This window comes from Drosophila eugracilis, unplaced genomic scaffold (assembly GCF_018153835.1).
Source record: "Drosophila eugracilis isolate 14026-0451.02 unplaced genomic scaffold, ASM1815383v1 contig_81, whole genome shotgun sequence".
NCBI lineage: Eukaryota > Metazoa > Arthropoda > Insecta > Diptera > Drosophilidae > Drosophila > Drosophila eugracilis.
Genome location: NW_024573712.1, coordinates 633,922 through 648,896, shown reverse-complemented (window position 1 = coordinate 648,896; position 14,975 = coordinate 633,922). Strand labels below are relative to the sequence as shown.

Below are 14,975 nucleotides of genomic sequence, written 5' to 3'. Positions count from 1 at the left end.
CGAAAACCGCAGCATTGCACGTTTGGAATCTTTTGCAACTAAATAATTCTAGAATGCGAAGCAATTTGTAATTTTAAATAAATGCTAAACACTTTGGGGCGGTTTTTAAAATTAACCAAAGTCAAGGCATTTGAGCAAAGGGGTAAAAACAAAACAATTTAAGTGTTTTTCAAAAATCAACAAACTCATATATGCAGCTATATATATATATATATAAAAATAATAAAAACATTAATTTATTTCTTACTATATAATTATTGTTGTACTAAGTCAGTGAGAAAAAAAAAACCATGAAAGAGAAATTCACACGAAAACTAAAACAAAATGCATATTTATTAAAAAATAAGCAAAGGTTGTGCAAAAAAACACATTAAAAAGCAACATTATTATTGTAAAAATTAACTAAATACGGCAATTGTTATTAAATGTGCAAAATTCAGCAAAACACATTGATACAAACCTCAGAAAAATACAAGCCAAGATCTGAAAACGGGCATCAATGGAATGAAAACTTTGAGAAAATAGGGAAAGAAGAACCGAGGAACCGATCAAACGGAAAAACAAAACACACTCAACAACAAGAAGTACAAAATGTTAAATATGTATCTATAATTTACAATTACGTTTTTATATTATTTAATTTAAACGCTTACTCAACGGAAAATAGCTAACTATTATTACAATCGTCCTCACACACAAAACACAAAAACAAAAACAAAACAAAATACAATAAAACAAGCTCAATGGCGGAATTATTACTTTAGCTAAAATACAAATTCACCTTTTGCCATTTTTCTTTCCTTTTATCATTTCACATCCAAATAAAGAAAATGGTTAAAATAGTCGCATATACTCATATTAAATTGAAAGGAAATGTGTCATTACAGAAATGGATAATGAAAATAGTAATATAAATGATATATTTATTCATATAAATGTATTTGAAAATGTGAACAAAAAAGAATACCAACAATAAAACACAATTTAATAAACAATGTGAAAAAAAATAGCAGGCTGTTATTCTAAAATACAAAACAAGGAAACACTATCAAAATGGATCAGCTAATGAGGCAAAAACTGCCAGCTGACCAAAGGACTGAGAGGCAGGAACTCACCTGCAGTGTCTTATTTACCAAGTAGGTTAAAATATGATGGCTTATAATTTTGTCTTTATTACTAACAGTTCCTCCTATTTCCTAGTCCAAAGTGTAATTCCGAGGCTTCAAACTCTGGAGATGAATTACATTCGGTGGCACGAATAGTTTCTAAAACAGAAGATCTTGAACTTGATCGAGTTTTTAAGAGGGTAACAAAGGATGGTTTTGAAGAGACAAGGTCCCTGAACCGCTCTCTCTTCGAATTTGGTCATAACTTCGAGGATGTTGAGGGCTGGATGAATATGGAGCAGCCTCCCAAGAATCAACTGATATCAGTACTTCGTTATATGTTTGAGGACCATCTAAAGACCACCGTGCAAATTGATATTAACAAGATGTACTTCAATTGTCATTTTATTGTACTCCAGGTCTACTCCCGTTTCTTCAGCGAACTAAAGAAGATTCCTTTGCTGGTAACTCTACCAGAGAATCTGGTCACCCAAAAGGCCTTTATGCTGATTTATAAATGGATGCTTAGCGATGACCCCATCTTGGATCGCCGTTATATTGTGGAAGTATTTGTGGCTGCCACTTATTTGAGAATCGAACATTTGGAGACTCATTGCTGGAAATATTTCAATGACCCTCAATGCTATGATGAGGATACGGCTTGCATTCTATATGTCGAGACCAGAAACCAACCCGCCTTGAAAGTGGTGCGTACTGAAATGTTGACTAGGATCCGCAAGTTCTTACTCACATTTGTGGCCACAAAGGATTTTCTAGACTTGCCAATCGCACATTTGGAATATTTGCTTAAGTCCGATGAAATCTGTGTAAATACGGAGATCGAGGTGATGAAATGTTCATGATTTTTAATTAATTAGCTTTATATTATTCTTATTTTTAGATACTTTTTATAATTATACGATGGTTGGGTCACGATTGGAGCAAGAGACGAGCGCATGCGCAACGTTTAGTGTCCTGTATTCGCTTTTCCCTGATGCCATTGTGGTATTTACTCTATTTGAGACGCGATGAGCATCACCAGTTGATAACGGAAATAGTATCGTTTCCGGAAGTCGATAATCTGATCAACGATTCCATTTCGAAAATTACCACTCGGATTTATGAAGAAAGAATTGCAGCTTTGGAGGAAGAAAGTGTGTATGTAACAGACCTAACGAACGAAAACCCACGTTCATGGATTTGCGATAATTTATGCAGGTATTATCACTGCATTAGTTGTCCAAATAATCGGGAAATTCGTTTTAAGCATTTTGAAGAGTACCTTTTAGAATTACAACAAAGTTCTCTAGATCACTGGTCCAAAGTGGAGAAGTTTGACCCAAATAAAAAAACTGAATGTTGCAGTTTAACGACAAATAATATAAGTTAATTGCAAAAGTTACAAAATAAATCTTCAAAGTAAAAAGTAAAAGTAAAATTCCGAGGTTTGCGTCTTGGTTAGTATAACATTTCATCCAAGACTCTTTCTGGTTTCTTGTTATACACATATGTACATACTGTTATCGTTATCAATGCAGGCAAAAATAATTTAAGAAATACAAAAGTACCCTTCAGAAATTAAAGTCTATATTAAAGTTAATTCAATTAATATATTTAGGCGGAATTTTTTTAATATATTTTTTTGGGTGCAGTAATTTGTTGGATATATTGGTATTGTGAGCAGAAAAAGCGTCGGGCACACTGCCTCACTGTTTTGTTTTGGAAAATAATATAATACAATTATTAGGGAAATGGAAAAGCTAGAGGCTCTTAAAATATCCTCTATGCGTCCGCGTAGTAATATCCTGGATAGACCACTGTCTAAGGGCAAAACGGAGGTTTCGCAGAGTATTGTGGCACTGCTCTTTAGTGAAATTGTTCAGTACTCGCAGAGTCGAGTGTTTACCGTGCCGGAGCTGCAAACAAGGTGGGAGGATTCTTGATGTTTATGCAACTTATTTGTTATTTCACACATAATTTCAGACTTCATGACTTGGGTCAAGATGTCGGCACTCGAATTATTGATCTGTATTTTATGAGGGAGCGTAGCGGAAAGAGGGAAACCAAATTGACGCAAATGTTACTCTTTGTGAAGACCACGGTGTGGAAGAATCTCTTTGGGAAGGAGGCGGAAAAACTAGAACATGCCAATGATGATGAAAGGACATACTATATCATAGAAAAGGAACCTCTGGTCAATACATTTATTAGTGTGCCAAAGGATAAGGGATCTTTGAACTGCGCTAACTTCACGGCTGGCATTGTTGAAGCTGTGCTTACGAATTGCGGATTTGTAGGTTTTGTTTGAAATTCGTAAATTATACTTCTTAATGTTTTCCTTTTAGCCCTGTAAGGTCACTGCCCATTGGCACAAGGGCACCACGTACATGGTCAAGTTTGAGGACTTCGTCATTGCCCGCGATAAACAGATGGAGGAAAAATAAATTACGTTTACTTAACATTAGTTTTGTTTTGGTTTCGTTTTAATTCCACTACAAATCGAAGATTATTTGCTGAATGTAAAGCTTAAATGAACTTGAACTGGCGATCCTTGTAGGCCACTTGGCCAGTCCGGTACTTCTCCTCGCGGCCATCTCGTTCCGCCTTCAAAGCCCAGGCGTAGAGGGCAATAGGCAGAACTACGGCGAACAGACCCGTACGGAAGGACTTGCCGGTGGGCTTGAAGTGCTCGAAATGGGAAACGCGCATCGCCTGGAACCGGGACAATCCTGCATCGAACTGGAATGCAAAGCGGATTAATAGCATATTTCTCAGCGTGATGACATAACCAAGGATTGGTGATCCCACTTACCACGGTACCGCCCTCGCCGGTGGCATGACGATAAGGATTCGAGCTCTGTTTTAGGAACTCACTGCGCAGCTTTAAAGTCTGTTCATGCTTGCGCTTGATGAACTCTTGCTCATCCTTTGACAAAACCATTTTTTATTTTTGTGTTGCAAACCAAATTTTTAGCAACAGCTGACAGCAGTGTGAACAGGTTAGGAAAATCTCAAATCCCACTAAACTTAAAATATACCAGAATATATATATTTTACATTTTGTTTAACGTGTTGTTAATTAAAATTTCAATGTTTCAAAATTAAACATTTTCTAATTATAAAATAAGATAACAGTCCGACATAAAAAGGTAAGAATTACCTATAAATTACATCATTAGTTGGATTACATATATCGACTTATCGATAGTTCTGTAACTGTCGATGAAATATGCTGGTTTGATTTTTTTTTTACTTATTTAAATTTGTTTAGTTTACTGCACTTAAAAGTAAGTTTTAAAAAATGTAATTAATGTTCATACATATACATTTGCATACTTTTCTCTCACAAAGTCTGCTGCTTCGTTGCAGCTACCACATTCCACCCCCACTACCGTTTCATCCGCTCTCTCGCTCGCTCTCACTGCGCATGTCCTACAAAGTGTGATGCGCAGATCTCGTGTCCACATCCTAATTCGCCGCCTTAAATCGCCAGATTTCCGTCTCCCAAAATATATTTTGAGAAAAGCTTGAATTTTATTTTACCTCTTATAATATATTTTATTAAATTAGGGGTTTCTGTTAAGTAAGGTTGGAAAAACCCTTTAATTTAAGGGGTTACTAATCAATAACTCCCCCTTGGCGCATGTCATTTAAGGACAAGAGAGAACGAGAGAGCTGTTTTGAGCCAACGCGCATGCTACTTTTTAGTTGGGTGGGAAATGCACTTGGCTTAGCCCCGATTTTCCGGGCGGTGGGGGTATATCCGATGTTTAGGGGTGGATTTCAGGTATTTCGGTTGCCCGCGGTTGCGCCGTTTGCCTGGCTCATTTTTCACTTGCCTGCAGACGGAGGCAGCGGCTCCCGGATTTCAATTTTTGGGTCATATTGATTTTCTCCTGCCTGTCCGGTTTCTAGACTCAGTCCAGCATGAGCCTTAAGTCCAGTGCAAGGATCAAGAAACGCCGTTCGGATGCAGCGGCGGCCACATACCCGGTACCTTCACCAGTTCAGACCGGGAATGGCGGTTCGTCTTCTACACCAAACCCTGCAAATACAACAAATAATTCAGGAAATGGTAGCTCAAATCCTTGCCAGAGTTCTGCCAAGAAGCACAGTTTTGTCGGACGTAATCCCAACTTTGACACCGATGAAACCAAACTGCTTATCCAATTGTGGGGCGATCCTAAGCTGCAGAGAACCCTTATCACAACCCATAAGAAGCATGCCGTGATCTGTCAGCTGGCCGCCAAGATGCAGGAGTACGGCTACCATCGTTCGCCGGAGGAGATTACCACGCGGATTAAGAATCTAAAGTGCTTTTATAATCGCTTAAAAAAGGATAAGGAGTGCGGTGGTATGTCCACTGATTCGGAACCCAGTTGGAAGCATTTCGCCGAGATGGATGCCATCATGACCAGACCCATCTTCAGTGTGCGACCCAATGAGGTACCGGCTCCTTCGCTTAAATACCAGCTAGAGCAGGCTCTGGAGGAACATGCCGAACGACGCAAACGCCGGCTCGAAAACGGAGAGGAGCTATCCGAAAGCGACAACGAGGAGGATGACATGTTACTCTCCGCCTTGGTGAGCAAAAACAAAGAGTCTGGAAGCCGGAAAGAACTGGAAGCTGGTTGCCTGGAATCTGACCTCGATATGAACGAGGAATCCTTTTCAAAACGTCGAAAGCTTTCTGCGGAAGTTGATGTGGATATAGGCGAGGCTCTGACTTCACCCTGCATTAAAAGCGAGCCTACCCAGGAGGTGGAATCTACAGTGGTCGTTCCTTCAGTGGAGCCTGAACAAGAAGAAGATGATGACTGCATGCTCCTGCCTCAGCCAAAAGAAGAGCCAATAGATGTGGATGCCGCGGATGATTCTCCAAATGACAAGACCTCTAGTTCAAGTTCAGTATCCACTCTGGCTGACATTTTGCAGCGGAACAAACCCGCCAACATTCTTCCCTTCACTGGGGCTAATGTCATTATCCCAGCGAGCATTACCACCACAACGGCTACCACGAGCTTAACTACTCAAAGTTCAACGTGTACGCCGGGCAAGTTGCAAGGTGGAAAAATATCTCTTGTACCCACAAATTTCCTGATGCAATCCAAACTGCCAGCTGGCACGGGACCAAGTCCCATGCCAACTGCTAAGGGAGCTGCTCCCCAGCTGCAGCTACTGCAGAGTGCCATCAATCAGGGAGCTCGCCTGATGCTAAGCGGTTCGGCTGCAGCACCGGCACAGCCTAGCAACGCCGGTTTGGTGGCCACAGCACCCGGAGGGGTTAAGTTCGTGCTTGTCAATGCAGAGCAAGCCAAGGCGGCGGCAGCTGCAGCTGCTGTAGGCAAATCCGCCGCCTCCTTGCCCTTGGCCACAGCACAAGCTCAAGTTCAGGCTGCCGTTCAACAGCAGCAACACAAAATGCAGCAAAGTCTTCAACAGGAACATCATCTGCAACACCAGCAGCACATCCACCTGGAAAAAGAGGAAAGCCGCAGGGTCCAGGAGAAAGCTAGGGAGGATCTGCAGTCAAAGCGACACATGACAAGTGGGTACCACGTTATTATTATTTTGTACCTATTGTGTTAATATGTCAATTATTTCTTTTAGCTATGAGAATCCTTCTTCGCCAGCTTCTGAATTCTCAAAACGAGGCCAACGAGATTCAGCATAATCGGTTGTCCTTGGAACGCGAGCGTCTGGATTGGGAGAAATCCATGGGCGATCGCTTGCTGAACTTGTTGCCAACTCTTCTCCAACCGGCAGCTGCTGCCTCGCCATGCTCCACTGCTCAGCGTCTTCAGCCCCCCAAACTGCTTTTCACCACTGCTCTGCCAATGGGCAATGGTACCGTTACCATGCCGCACATCCTAACGTCTAATTCATTACCCAAGGTCATTACTACAACAAGCTGCAATAGTGGCGTGGCTGTCGCCGGATCAGCAGGAGGTTTGGTTGCTAGTGTGCCCACTAAACCGGTCGATAATGACGTGCAGTTGGTAACACCCAAGCAGGAAAAAGAGGCCTGAGCCGAAGTGGAACTGGTCATTTTAAGTGATTGATATTAGAAACGTCTTTCAGTGATCTCAAAGAATTGATATTCTGGTCTTTACTTTAGTCTACTTTTAAATGACACTTCTAAAAATAAACATTGATCTAGTCTCTCATTTTAAAGTGTATTTCGTGTCATTCTACCTTCGGAAAAATACAGTCTAAGACAAGATATGAATTTTAAGGATATTAAGAATAAGAATAAGATAGTTTTCATGATAATAGACTCTTTGATTTTAACTATATTTAAACCTAAAATTAATCTATCCAAATGACAAATACCTAGGGATACTAATGTATGTTGAGCCTTTCCATATCCCGGATTTCCATTATGTCCGTCTTAAGTCGCTGCTTGACGATCTCCCGCCAAATAGCTTCCCGATCTCGGTTGTCCGTTATTCCCATTCTTTGCAGTGAGGAGTCTGTGATTCGGAGTAGAGCTCTTCCGGTTATATCGTGCTGAAAAATGTATAAACCAAATCAGTAGGCAGTTCTTATGATGTCTAAATTGTTTTTTGTGCTAGAGGTGCTGAGATGACGGAACTGCTACAAGGAAGCAATGGCAACGATGAACAACGGTAAGTGGGGGATTAAGAATCCAAAAGAAGGGAATCAACTACCTGGGCGAAGAGCTGTTCGTATTGGGTGTATTCCCCGCAGTGGCGACGATACCACTTTAGGACATCAATCATAGTCCACTGGTATACTGCCTTGGGCCGAGTGGTCTTAGTCCTGGTTTTGTTTTGCGTAGAATTACTAGTCTCTTCGCCCATTTTTAGTTTAAAAACAAAATCGCTAGCAAGTTGCAAGAAAACAAACTACTCCGATATACCGATAACAGCTAGGTATGAGATATCAAAACATATCGCTTTTCAGATTATAAGTCGTGATTTTAAGTTGTTTTAAACGTGTGCTTATTGTTATTTATAAACTTATTTTTTACACTTATTTATGCAAAGAACAAAAATTAATAGCTGTTTTTATTGAGCACGTTTCAAAAATTTTCTTTGGATCCCATGAAAATAAAGTGAATTAAATTATAATTAGTTATCAACGGATTATGTATTTTAGTTTATGCTTGGTTAATAACAATTAGCATTTAATTTGAAATAATGAATATGAATGAATACGATTTTTTGCAATTACTTATGAGATTCCTTGGTGTGATATATCGATAAAGTGCTTTAGATCAGCATTCGCTCTCTATCGATGGCCGCTGTGGCGCACCTATCGAAACCAAACCAGCTCTAATCGTGACTGGCGCTTAATAACAACGACCGAAAGGTGAAAAAGTCAGCATAAAACACAAAAATACGCAATAAATACACAACGGACCTAATTAAAAACAAAGAAAAAATTGGCACATTGCTAGTGGCTGAGTTGAGATACGCTTAGTTGATAGATTGATTCGTAAATTCGTGTGTTGACCGACCCCATATCTCGTCTCGTCCGAATCAAAATTCCAAGTCGCAAGATGGCCGGAGCAACACTTTTCGAGCGTGCCCAGGCATTGTCCAGCGTAAATCGCGAGGAGCAGGACAGCTCTCTTTTGAACAAGATCGTCCGAGACCAGGAAGGTGCCGAGAACGATGAGGAACGTATCCGGATTAAGGAGCAGGGAATCTTACAGCAGGGAGAGCTCTACAAGCAGGAGGGCAAGGCCAAAGAGCTTGCCGATCTCATCAAGGTGACTCGTCCGTTCCTCAGTTCGATCAGTAAGGCCAAGGCAGCAAAGCTGGTGCGTTCACTGGTGGACATGTTCCTTGACATGGACGCGGGTACAGGCATTGAGGTGAGTTTGTAAAATATTCCCTTGTGCCACATTTACTAGTAAGAAGTTTTTCTGATCCCTAGGTTCAACTGTGTAAAGACTGCATTGAGTGGGCAAAACAGGAGAAGCGTACCTTCCTTCGCCAATCCCTGGAGGCTCGTCTGATTGCCTTATATTTCGATACTGCTTTGTATACCGAGGCTCTTACTTTGGGAGCCCAGCTTCTGCGGGAACTAAAAAAGTTGGATGACAAGAACCTGCTGGTGGAGGTCCAGCTACTGGAGAGCAAAACCTACCATGCACTGAGTAATCTGCCCAAGGCAAGAGCCGCCCTTACCTCGGCCCGAACCACGGCCAATGCCATCTACTGCCCGCCAAAGGTCCAAGGTGCCCTGGATCTGCAGTCGGGTATCCTGCATGCCGCCGATGAGCGCGATTTCAAGACCGCCTTCTCCTACTTCTACGAAGCCTTTGAAGGATTCGACAGTGTGGACAGCGTCAAGGCCCTGACCTCGTTAAAATACATGTTGCTCTGCAAGATAATGCTGGGACAGTCCGATGATGTCAACCAGATTGTTAGCGGAAAGCTGGTAAGTTAGCGGATTCCGATTTTTTAACAGATATTAAGAGATATTGGTTAAAATCCACTAAAAATTGAGTCCATATACATAGCAAATACATAACTTTTAATCTAAAATCTATGTTAACAGGCAATTACCTACTCGGGACGCGATGTAGATGCAATGAAATCGGTGGCGGAAGCCTCACACAAACGCTCCTTGGCTGACTTCCAAGCTGCGCTCAAGGAATACAAAAAAGAACTGGCCGAAGATGTGATCGTGCAGGCTCATTTGGGAACGTTGTACGATACTATGCTGGAGCAGAACTTGTGCCGCATTATTGAACCATACTCCCGTGTGCAAGTGAGTTCACCTACAAAGTCTTGGTTTTTTGAACTCTGCTAAAATTCTTTGTTTCCAATAATCAGGTTGCCCACGTGGCCGAGAGCATCCAGCTGCCTATGCCGCAGGTTGAAAAGAAGCTCTCCCAAATGATCCTAGACAAGAAGTTCAGTGGTATTCTGGATCAGGGTGAGGGAGTACTCATCGTTTTCGAAGAGACGCCTGTTGATAAGACCTATGAACGCGTGCTGGAAACCATTCAAAGTATGGGTAAGGTGGTGGATACACTGTACCAGAAGGCCAAGAAACTCTCGTAAGCGGTGCGCAGGAGGCACTATTCAATTCAAACATGATATCAGCATACTTAGCAGACATTTCATAGTTTCCTTTTGTATTTTCCAACAACTCCCAATCCTTGTTCGAGCCAATCAAGTTTTATTTTTCTGCAAAAACAAAATTAAACCGAAATTGGTAAAATAGCAACAGAAGCAGCAACAACAACAGCCACAGAAAAATGTAAAACTAAATCCATTAAACTAAATTAAGCAAAATTATTAATCATTGAGTGGGATCGAATTGTTTACGCAAGTGCGCTAAAATAAGCATAATATTCAATTAACTACATAATAAATGAAAAACAAAACAAAACCGTAAACAAAATTTATGAAAAATTCTGTTTAATTCTGGTTTACAAAAGGAGAATAAATTAATTCCAATTGGTGAGTAATAGGCTGCCATATTATTCAACAAAAGTTTTTAATGATTAATTTAGTTTTATTTTCGCTTTAAATAAATTAATTTCTACTGATATAACCATATTATTCAACCGAAGTGATGAGACAGTCCCAGGCCAGCACCAAAGTTAGGCTTCTGGTTAGCAAACGGTCCACTTGTCCACTTGCTAGCCGATCCCGTCAGATCCAAGGTGGTAGCACGATTAGGCGAGGACCAAAGGTTAGCCCGACCATCTAGACCCAGCTGTTGGCCGATTCCTGGGAAATTGCTGTGGGTCAAGGAGGCACCATGACCATTGACATGAGAGTAGTCTAGTCCGGCTCCATTGCGCTGGAACTCAAAGCCATTGGCAAGTTTGTTCTGCGAGGCAAACACTTTGGCATCCAGATTGTGTCTGCCGTTGTTGAAGAGATTGGCGTGGGCTTCCTGTTGGAAGACGTCCTTTACTCCGGGCGTGTGGGTCTTGGTCAGAGAGGCACCATGTCCAGCACTAAGGGGGAACATATTTCAGTTAATACTTTGTTTATGATTCTTTTTTCAGCTTTGGGAACTTACTTATTGTAGGCCAAAGTTCCTCCAGTGGTGACCGGACCGCTTTGCGTGTTTCCAGCGGCAAAAACCTGACCCACGACATTGTGATTGGGATTGCCAATACCTTTGCTGAGATCCAATCGAGCATCAGCGCCACCAGCGGGATTTGAGGCCAAAGAACCACCAAGCACTTGGCGTCGAAAGCGGATGGGTCCTGTTGTGGGAAGTCGATGTTGATTTCCGTAAGTAGCTGCCTCTGTGATGGCGGAAAGGGCAAAGAGTGCCGAGATTAGGATGCTTGTCCTCTGCATGTTGCTGGTTGAGATTGCTTGAGCTGACTGATGTCCCAAGGTGGCTAAAAATTTGCTTTTATACATACGGTCACCTTAGGGGAAGCACTGTTTGGTGATTCCCAAGATTCATCTCGGTGTCGATTTCTGGCTGTCTGCCTTATCAGTTAGGAATTTCCCCTCCTAACTTTCGCGGGTGAATTACTCTAGGTTTTTGTGTGTTTGTGGGATTGTAAATTTTATTTTGTGATCCACCTGTTGCTTCGTTGTGCTTGTTTGTGTTTCATGGGACTCTGACAATGGAACTACAGATTTAACTTTTAAAAGTGAATAATTTTCTATTTAGAAAATGTTTGTTCCATACAACAGAGAGGAACTTATACTTTTAGTGACTTCTATAGTCTGAAAAGAAACACACCTTAGTAATTGTACTTCTTAGTTCTTAGTAATTTAAAGACCTTATAGTGCTAGATTGTACTTTCACCTATACACATATATCTTAGGCTTAGATAAACATTAAGCAGAACAATTATTATGCTTTGCTCATATTTGATCATATTTCGGACAACTGAGGGTAAAAAATGATTGTATAACAGCCGAGATACCAGCATCCTGGTCAAAAAAAGCAAATGGTTTTTAGTTCTCGTTGTCTCTCTTTAACTAAATGTATGTTTAAAATTATGATACTTGATTAAAGTTACTTAAAGAATTGAATTGTAGAAAATTATAGTTATATTTCTGTTTATATTTCAAAATAATCTTTTTCTAGATTGCTAAGTCGACTGTACTCTATATAATCATGGGTCGACTTTTTGATGATTAAAATCACTTAAGAAATTTTTCTTATCACTTATAGCTATACATCTGCTGCCTATGTCATATTAATAGTAAATAGACCAAAGGAATCGGCTACTTTTTTTTTAATACTTATTAATACTTAGTTAGTCAATCTATAGGTTTTACGTTACAATTGCATTTTTAGCATTTCTGTACATCATATAAAATTTTACATTTGCTGATAAATATATTTTGCAAACAAAACAGTAGCCACCAATGTCCAAAATAAAAGTAATTTCAAAAAATATTTCAATTTTAATGTATATTTTTTAATAAATTATATTTCATAAATATTAAATTATGTAGTTTAACCGAAATGGTGGGAGAGACCCAGGCCAGCACCAAAGTTGGGGTTCTGGTTAGCAAACGGTCCACTTGTCCACTTGCTGGCCGATCCCGTCAAATCCAAGGTGGTGGCACGATTAGGCGAGGACCAAAGGTTGGCACGACCATCTAGACCGAGCTGTTGACCAATGCCTGGGAAGTTGCTGTGGGTCAAGGAGGCACCATGACCATTGACATGAGAGTAGTCTAGCCCGGCTCCATTGCGCTGGAACTCAAAACCGTTGGCCAGTTTGTTCTGCGAGGCAAACACCTTGGCATCCAGATTGTGTCTGCCGTTGTTGAAGAGATTGGCGTGGGCTTCCTGTTGGAAGACGTCCTTTACTCCGGGCGTGTGGGTCTTGGTCAGAGAGGCACCATGTCCAGCACTAAGGGGGAACAAATTTCAGTTAATACTTTTTTTATGAATCTTTTTTCAGCTTTGGGCACTTACTTATTGTAGGCCAAAGTTCCTCCAGTGGTGACCGGACCGCTTTGCGTGTTTCCAGCGGCGAAAACCTGACCCACGACATTGTGATTGGGATTGCCAATACCTTTGCTAAGATCCAATCGAGCATCAGCGCCACCAGCGGGATTTGAGGCCAATGAACCACCAAGCACTTGGCGTCGAAAGCGTATGGGTCCTGTTGTGGGAAGTCGATGTTGATTTCCGTAAGGAACTGCCTCTGCGATGGCTAAAAAGGCAACAAGGGCCACGGCTAAGGTGCTTGTCTTCTGCATGTTGCTAGTTGGGATTGCTGGAGCTGACTGATGCCCCAAGTTGACCAATGATTCGTTTTTATACCTTCATCCAAAGGGGAAGAACGTTCCAGGTGGTTCACAAGATTCTTCTGGTTTCCGATTTCGGTTTGCCTGCCTTATCAGCTAGGAATTCCCCGTTTTGCATTGATGGGTGATTTACTTCTGCGTTTTGTTTGTGTGCTTGTGCTACTTGACCTCATCACCTCCCCTGTATTTTTGCGACCCATTGACGCCACTTGTTGCTCCTTTGTTCGGATTTCACCCCCGACTCGGGACCTATGCTGGCATCTTCAAGTGGCTGCCTTTGTGGCCTGATGGAGGAGTGCATCATCATCTTGCGCAGGACAGCATTTGACAGTTATAAGCGATTTGCTATCATATTTCTCACTTGATGTCAGCCTTTATCAATAGGTTTTATGGGGAGGAAATATCCTTGAGGTGGTGCAAGGGGTTAATGAGCGAAATAGAGAGAGATGATGAGAGCGGCAGGATTTGAGTGAAGTTTTAGCCGAATTGTAATTGAATTTTGTGCGCAGGAGCAGGCGAAAGGGATTCAACTTGAGAGAGAGAGAGGAGAGCGGAAACTTTAACTCGAAGTGTCAACGAAAAGTTTACACTGAAAAATAAAGTATGTAAAGGAAATTAATGTTTAAGTTGGGTTTGAAAGGAAGAAAATGATTGATTTTGCTAAAAACAAACTCTGTATTAAATACATAACTAACTATTTTTAGGAAAATATTAAAACTATTATATTAAAATTTTAAAATATAGAAAAATACGTGTGAGATTTATGGATTTTTTATGACTTTTAAAGTGATTATCGATTTCAGTTTTGGATATGAAATCTTCTGAGTGTTGTTTGGTGGCCAATAATAAATAAATAAATAAATATATATATATATAAATAAACTAATTAGTTAATCATTTAGATTTTAACAAGGGGGCTCGCCAATATGTTTGTGGAATAACCAACTTATTCATTATGATCTGCAGCCATCTGGTTAATTTGCTAAAGTCTTATAAGAATGTACTGAAAACCGGTTTGTGAATCACAGAAACCGCAAATTTAAAACGTTTAGATTGATTGTCTCCTAAACGTGACTTTTTGTGGTTTTATTTTAAATGATTATTTTTCTTATCAGCTTATAGAGCTCAGCCTCCGTTGACAAACTCAGATTAGCCATAGGAACCCCCTCAATAATCTTCATTGTCATATTACTTCATCATACATATTAGTGATTGTAAAAAACATGAAAATATTTTGTTGCTCCATTCGATATATTTATTTATTATTTATCAACTAGCTGAAATAACAACTTTTTGATAAATTTTAAGAAAGAAATGAAAAACATTTTAGATCTGATGTTCATGTTGCAGTTTTCCACTGGTTCCACAACTTTAAGCGGGGAGAATGGGTGGGGGCCTGATAGCAGCCTGAACCAGATGATCTTCGGTGGCCAAGGCCTCGCGCCTCACTCGGATTGGTCGTGGATGCGAGGTGGGGCGTGGGCTGTATGGCTTTGGCTTGCCGGGAGTAGCCATAGCCATGGCAAAGACGCAAGCCAGCAGTAGGAAAACGATGGTGAACTTCATTATGCTTTGATTTAAGAAATCAGACTGAATTGATTTCGATGAAAACACTTGGCTTTTTATAGGAGCCAACGATCAG

The 14,975-nt window shown here is 40.7% G+C and overlaps 9 protein-coding genes across 9 annotated transcripts; 4 read left to right on the top strand and 5 right to left on the bottom strand.

The window, feature by feature from the left end:
• The first annotated feature begins 1,042 nt into the window (after positions 1–1,042).
• On the top strand, positions 1,043–2,677 carry LOC108106493 (kelch-like protein 6). Its single transcript, XM_017213583.2, has 3 exons — positions 1,043–1,136; positions 1,201–1,951; positions 2,008–2,677. The coding sequence occupies exons 1-3, from the start codon at positions 1,054–1,056 to the stop codon at positions 2,494–2,496; spliced, it is 1,323 nt and encodes a 440-aa protein (XP_017069072.1). The 5' UTR covers positions 1,043–1,053; the 3' UTR covers positions 2,497–2,677.
• Positions 2,678–2,779: 102 nt separating this feature from the next.
• Positions 2,780–3,570, top strand: LOC108106497 (trafficking protein particle complex subunit 5). The gene is made up of 3 exons (XM_017213589.2): positions 2,780–3,033; positions 3,090–3,399; positions 3,452–3,570. Exons 1-3 carry the CDS (start codon positions 2,858–2,860, stop codon positions 3,548–3,550), a joined length of 585 nt encoding a protein of 194 aa, XP_017069078.1. The 5' UTR covers positions 2,780–2,857; the 3' UTR covers positions 3,551–3,570.
• On the bottom strand, positions 3,568–4,111 carry LOC108106498. The gene is made up of 2 exons (XM_017213591.2): positions 3,919–4,111; positions 3,568–3,845 (listed from the first exon to the last, which is right to left on the bottom strand). The coding sequence occupies exons 1-2, from the start codon at positions 4,045–4,047 to the stop codon at positions 3,633–3,635; spliced, it is 342 nt and encodes a 113-aa protein (XP_017069080.1). The 5' UTR covers positions 4,048–4,111; the 3' UTR covers positions 3,568–3,632.
• Positions 4,112–4,737: 626 nt separating this feature from the next.
• LOC108106671 lies at positions 4,738–7,169 on the top strand. Its single transcript, XM_017213902.2, has 2 exons — positions 4,738–6,654; positions 6,717–7,169. The coding sequence occupies exons 1-2, from the start codon at positions 5,034–5,036 to the stop codon at positions 7,133–7,135; spliced, it is 2,040 nt and encodes a 679-aa protein (XP_017069391.1). The 5' UTR covers positions 4,738–5,033; the 3' UTR covers positions 7,136–7,169.
• Positions 7,170–7,263: 94 nt separating this feature from the next.
• Positions 7,264–8,003, bottom strand: LOC108106675 (protein aveugle). The gene is made up of 2 exons (XM_017213905.2): positions 7,778–8,003; positions 7,264–7,616 (listed from the first exon to the last, which is right to left on the bottom strand). The coding sequence occupies exons 1-2, from the start codon at positions 7,928–7,930 to the stop codon at positions 7,449–7,451; spliced, it is 321 nt and encodes a 106-aa protein (XP_017069394.1). The 5' UTR covers positions 7,931–8,003; the 3' UTR covers positions 7,264–7,448.
• Positions 8,004–8,391: 388 nt separating this feature from the next.
• Positions 8,392–10,490, top strand: LOC108106672 (26S proteasome non-ATPase regulatory subunit 11). The gene is made up of 4 exons (XM_017213903.2): positions 8,392–8,949; positions 9,012–9,518; positions 9,639–9,851; positions 9,917–10,490. Exons 1-4 carry the CDS (start codon positions 8,632–8,634, stop codon positions 10,145–10,147), a joined length of 1,269 nt encoding a protein of 422 aa, XP_017069392.1. The 5' UTR covers positions 8,392–8,631; the 3' UTR covers positions 10,148–10,490.
• Positions 10,491–10,583: 93 nt separating this feature from the next.
• On the bottom strand, positions 10,584–11,422 carry LOC108106674 (attacin-B). Its single transcript, XM_017213904.1, has 2 exons — positions 11,121–11,422; positions 10,584–11,055 (listed from the first exon to the last, which is right to left on the bottom strand). Exons 1-2 carry the CDS (start codon positions 11,405–11,407, stop codon positions 10,653–10,655), a joined length of 690 nt encoding a protein of 229 aa, XP_017069393.1. The 5' UTR covers positions 11,408–11,422; the 3' UTR covers positions 10,584–10,652.
• Positions 11,423–12,470: 1,048 nt separating this feature from the next.
• LOC108106277 (attacin-A) lies at positions 12,471–13,299 on the bottom strand. The gene is made up of 2 exons (XM_017213243.1): positions 12,999–13,299; positions 12,471–12,933 (listed from the first exon to the last, which is right to left on the bottom strand). Exons 1-2 carry the CDS (start codon positions 13,283–13,285, stop codon positions 12,531–12,533), a joined length of 690 nt encoding a protein of 229 aa, XP_017068732.1. The 5' UTR covers positions 13,286–13,299; the 3' UTR covers positions 12,471–12,530.
• Positions 13,300–14,521: 1,222 nt separating this feature from the next.
• On the bottom strand, positions 14,522–14,916 carry LOC108106317 (drosocin). Its single transcript, XM_017213286.1, has one exon. The coding sequence runs from the start codon at positions 14,897–14,899 to the stop codon at positions 14,705–14,707; it is 195 nt and encodes a 64-aa protein (XP_017068775.1). The 5' UTR covers positions 14,900–14,916; the 3' UTR covers positions 14,522–14,704.
• Between the last annotated feature and the right edge of the window lie 59 nt (positions 14,917–14,975).

Excerpts from the sequence above, each read along its gene's own strand:
- LOC108106493 (XM_017213583.2), top strand. The coding sequence starts at position 1,054 with ATGGATCAGCTAATGAGGCAAAAACTGCCAGCTGACCAAAGGACTGAG. Across the intron at positions 1,137-1,200 it reads TGCAGTGTCTTATTTACCAA|TCCAAAGTGTAATTCCGAGG; the intron begins GTAGGTTAAAAT and ends CCTATTTCCTAG. Across the intron at positions 1,952-2,007 it reads GTGTAAATACGGAGATCGAG|ATACTTTTTATAATTATACG; the intron begins GTGATGAAATGT and ends TCTTATTTTTAG.
- LOC108106497 (XM_017213589.2), top strand. The coding sequence starts at position 2,858 with ATGGAAAAGCTAGAGGCTCTTAAAATATCCTCTATGCGTCCGCGTAGT. Across the intron at positions 3,034-3,089 it reads GTGCCGGAGCTGCAAACAAG|ACTTCATGACTTGGGTCAAG; the intron begins GTGGGAGGATTC and ends ACATAATTTCAG. Across the intron at positions 3,400-3,451 it reads TGCTTACGAATTGCGGATTT|CCCTGTAAGGTCACTGCCCA; the intron begins GTAGGTTTTGTT and ends TTTTCCTTTTAG.
- LOC108106498 (XM_017213591.2), bottom strand. The coding sequence starts at position 4,047 with ATGGTTTTGTCAAAGGATGAGCAAGAGTTCATCAAGCGCAAGCATGAA. Across the intron at positions 3,846-3,918 it reads CCGGCGAGGGCGGTACCGTG|TTCGATGCAGGATTGTCCCG; the intron begins GTAAGTGGGATC and ends TTTGCATTCCAG.
- LOC108106671 (XM_017213902.2), top strand. The coding sequence starts at position 5,034 with ATGAGCCTTAAGTCCAGTGCAAGGATCAAGAAACGCCGTTCGGATGCA. Across the intron at positions 6,655-6,716 it reads GTCAAAGCGACACATGACAA|CTATGAGAATCCTTCTTCGC; the intron begins GTGGGTACCACG and ends TATTTCTTTTAG.
- LOC108106675 (XM_017213905.2), bottom strand. The coding sequence starts at position 7,930 with ATGGGCGAAGAGACTAGTAATTCTACGCAAAACAAAACCAGGACTAAG. Across the intron at positions 7,617-7,777 it reads ACGAACAGCTCTTCGCCCAG|CACGATATAACCGGAAGAGC; the intron begins GTAGTTGATTCC and ends TACATTTTTCAG.
- LOC108106672 (XM_017213903.2), top strand. The coding sequence starts at position 8,632 with ATGGCCGGAGCAACACTTTTCGAGCGTGCCCAGGCATTGTCCAGCGTA. Across the intron at positions 9,519-9,638 it reads AGATTGTTAGCGGAAAGCTG|GCAATTACCTACTCGGGACG; the intron begins GTAAGTTAGCGG and ends CTATGTTAACAG. Across the intron at positions 9,852-9,916 it reads AACCATACTCCCGTGTGCAA|GTTGCCCACGTGGCCGAGAG; the intron begins GTGAGTTCACCT and ends TCCAATAATCAG.
- LOC108106674 (XM_017213904.1), bottom strand. The coding sequence starts at position 11,407 with ATGCAGAGGACAAGCATCCTAATCTCGGCACTCTTTGCCCTTTCCGCC. Across the intron at positions 11,056-11,120 it reads GGAACTTTGGCCTACAATAA|TGCTGGACATGGTGCCTCTC; the intron begins GTAAGTTCCCAA and ends GTTCCCCCTTAG.
- LOC108106277 (XM_017213243.1), bottom strand. The coding sequence starts at position 13,285 with ATGCAGAAGACAAGCACCTTAGCCGTGGCCCTTGTTGCCTTTTTAGCC. Across the intron at positions 12,934-12,998 it reads GGAACTTTGGCCTACAATAA|TGCTGGACATGGTGCCTCTC; the intron begins GTAAGTGCCCAA and ends GTTCCCCCTTAG.
- LOC108106317 (XM_017213286.1), bottom strand. The coding sequence starts at position 14,899 with ATGAAGTTCACCATCGTTTTCCTACTGCTGGCTTGCGTCTTTGCCATG.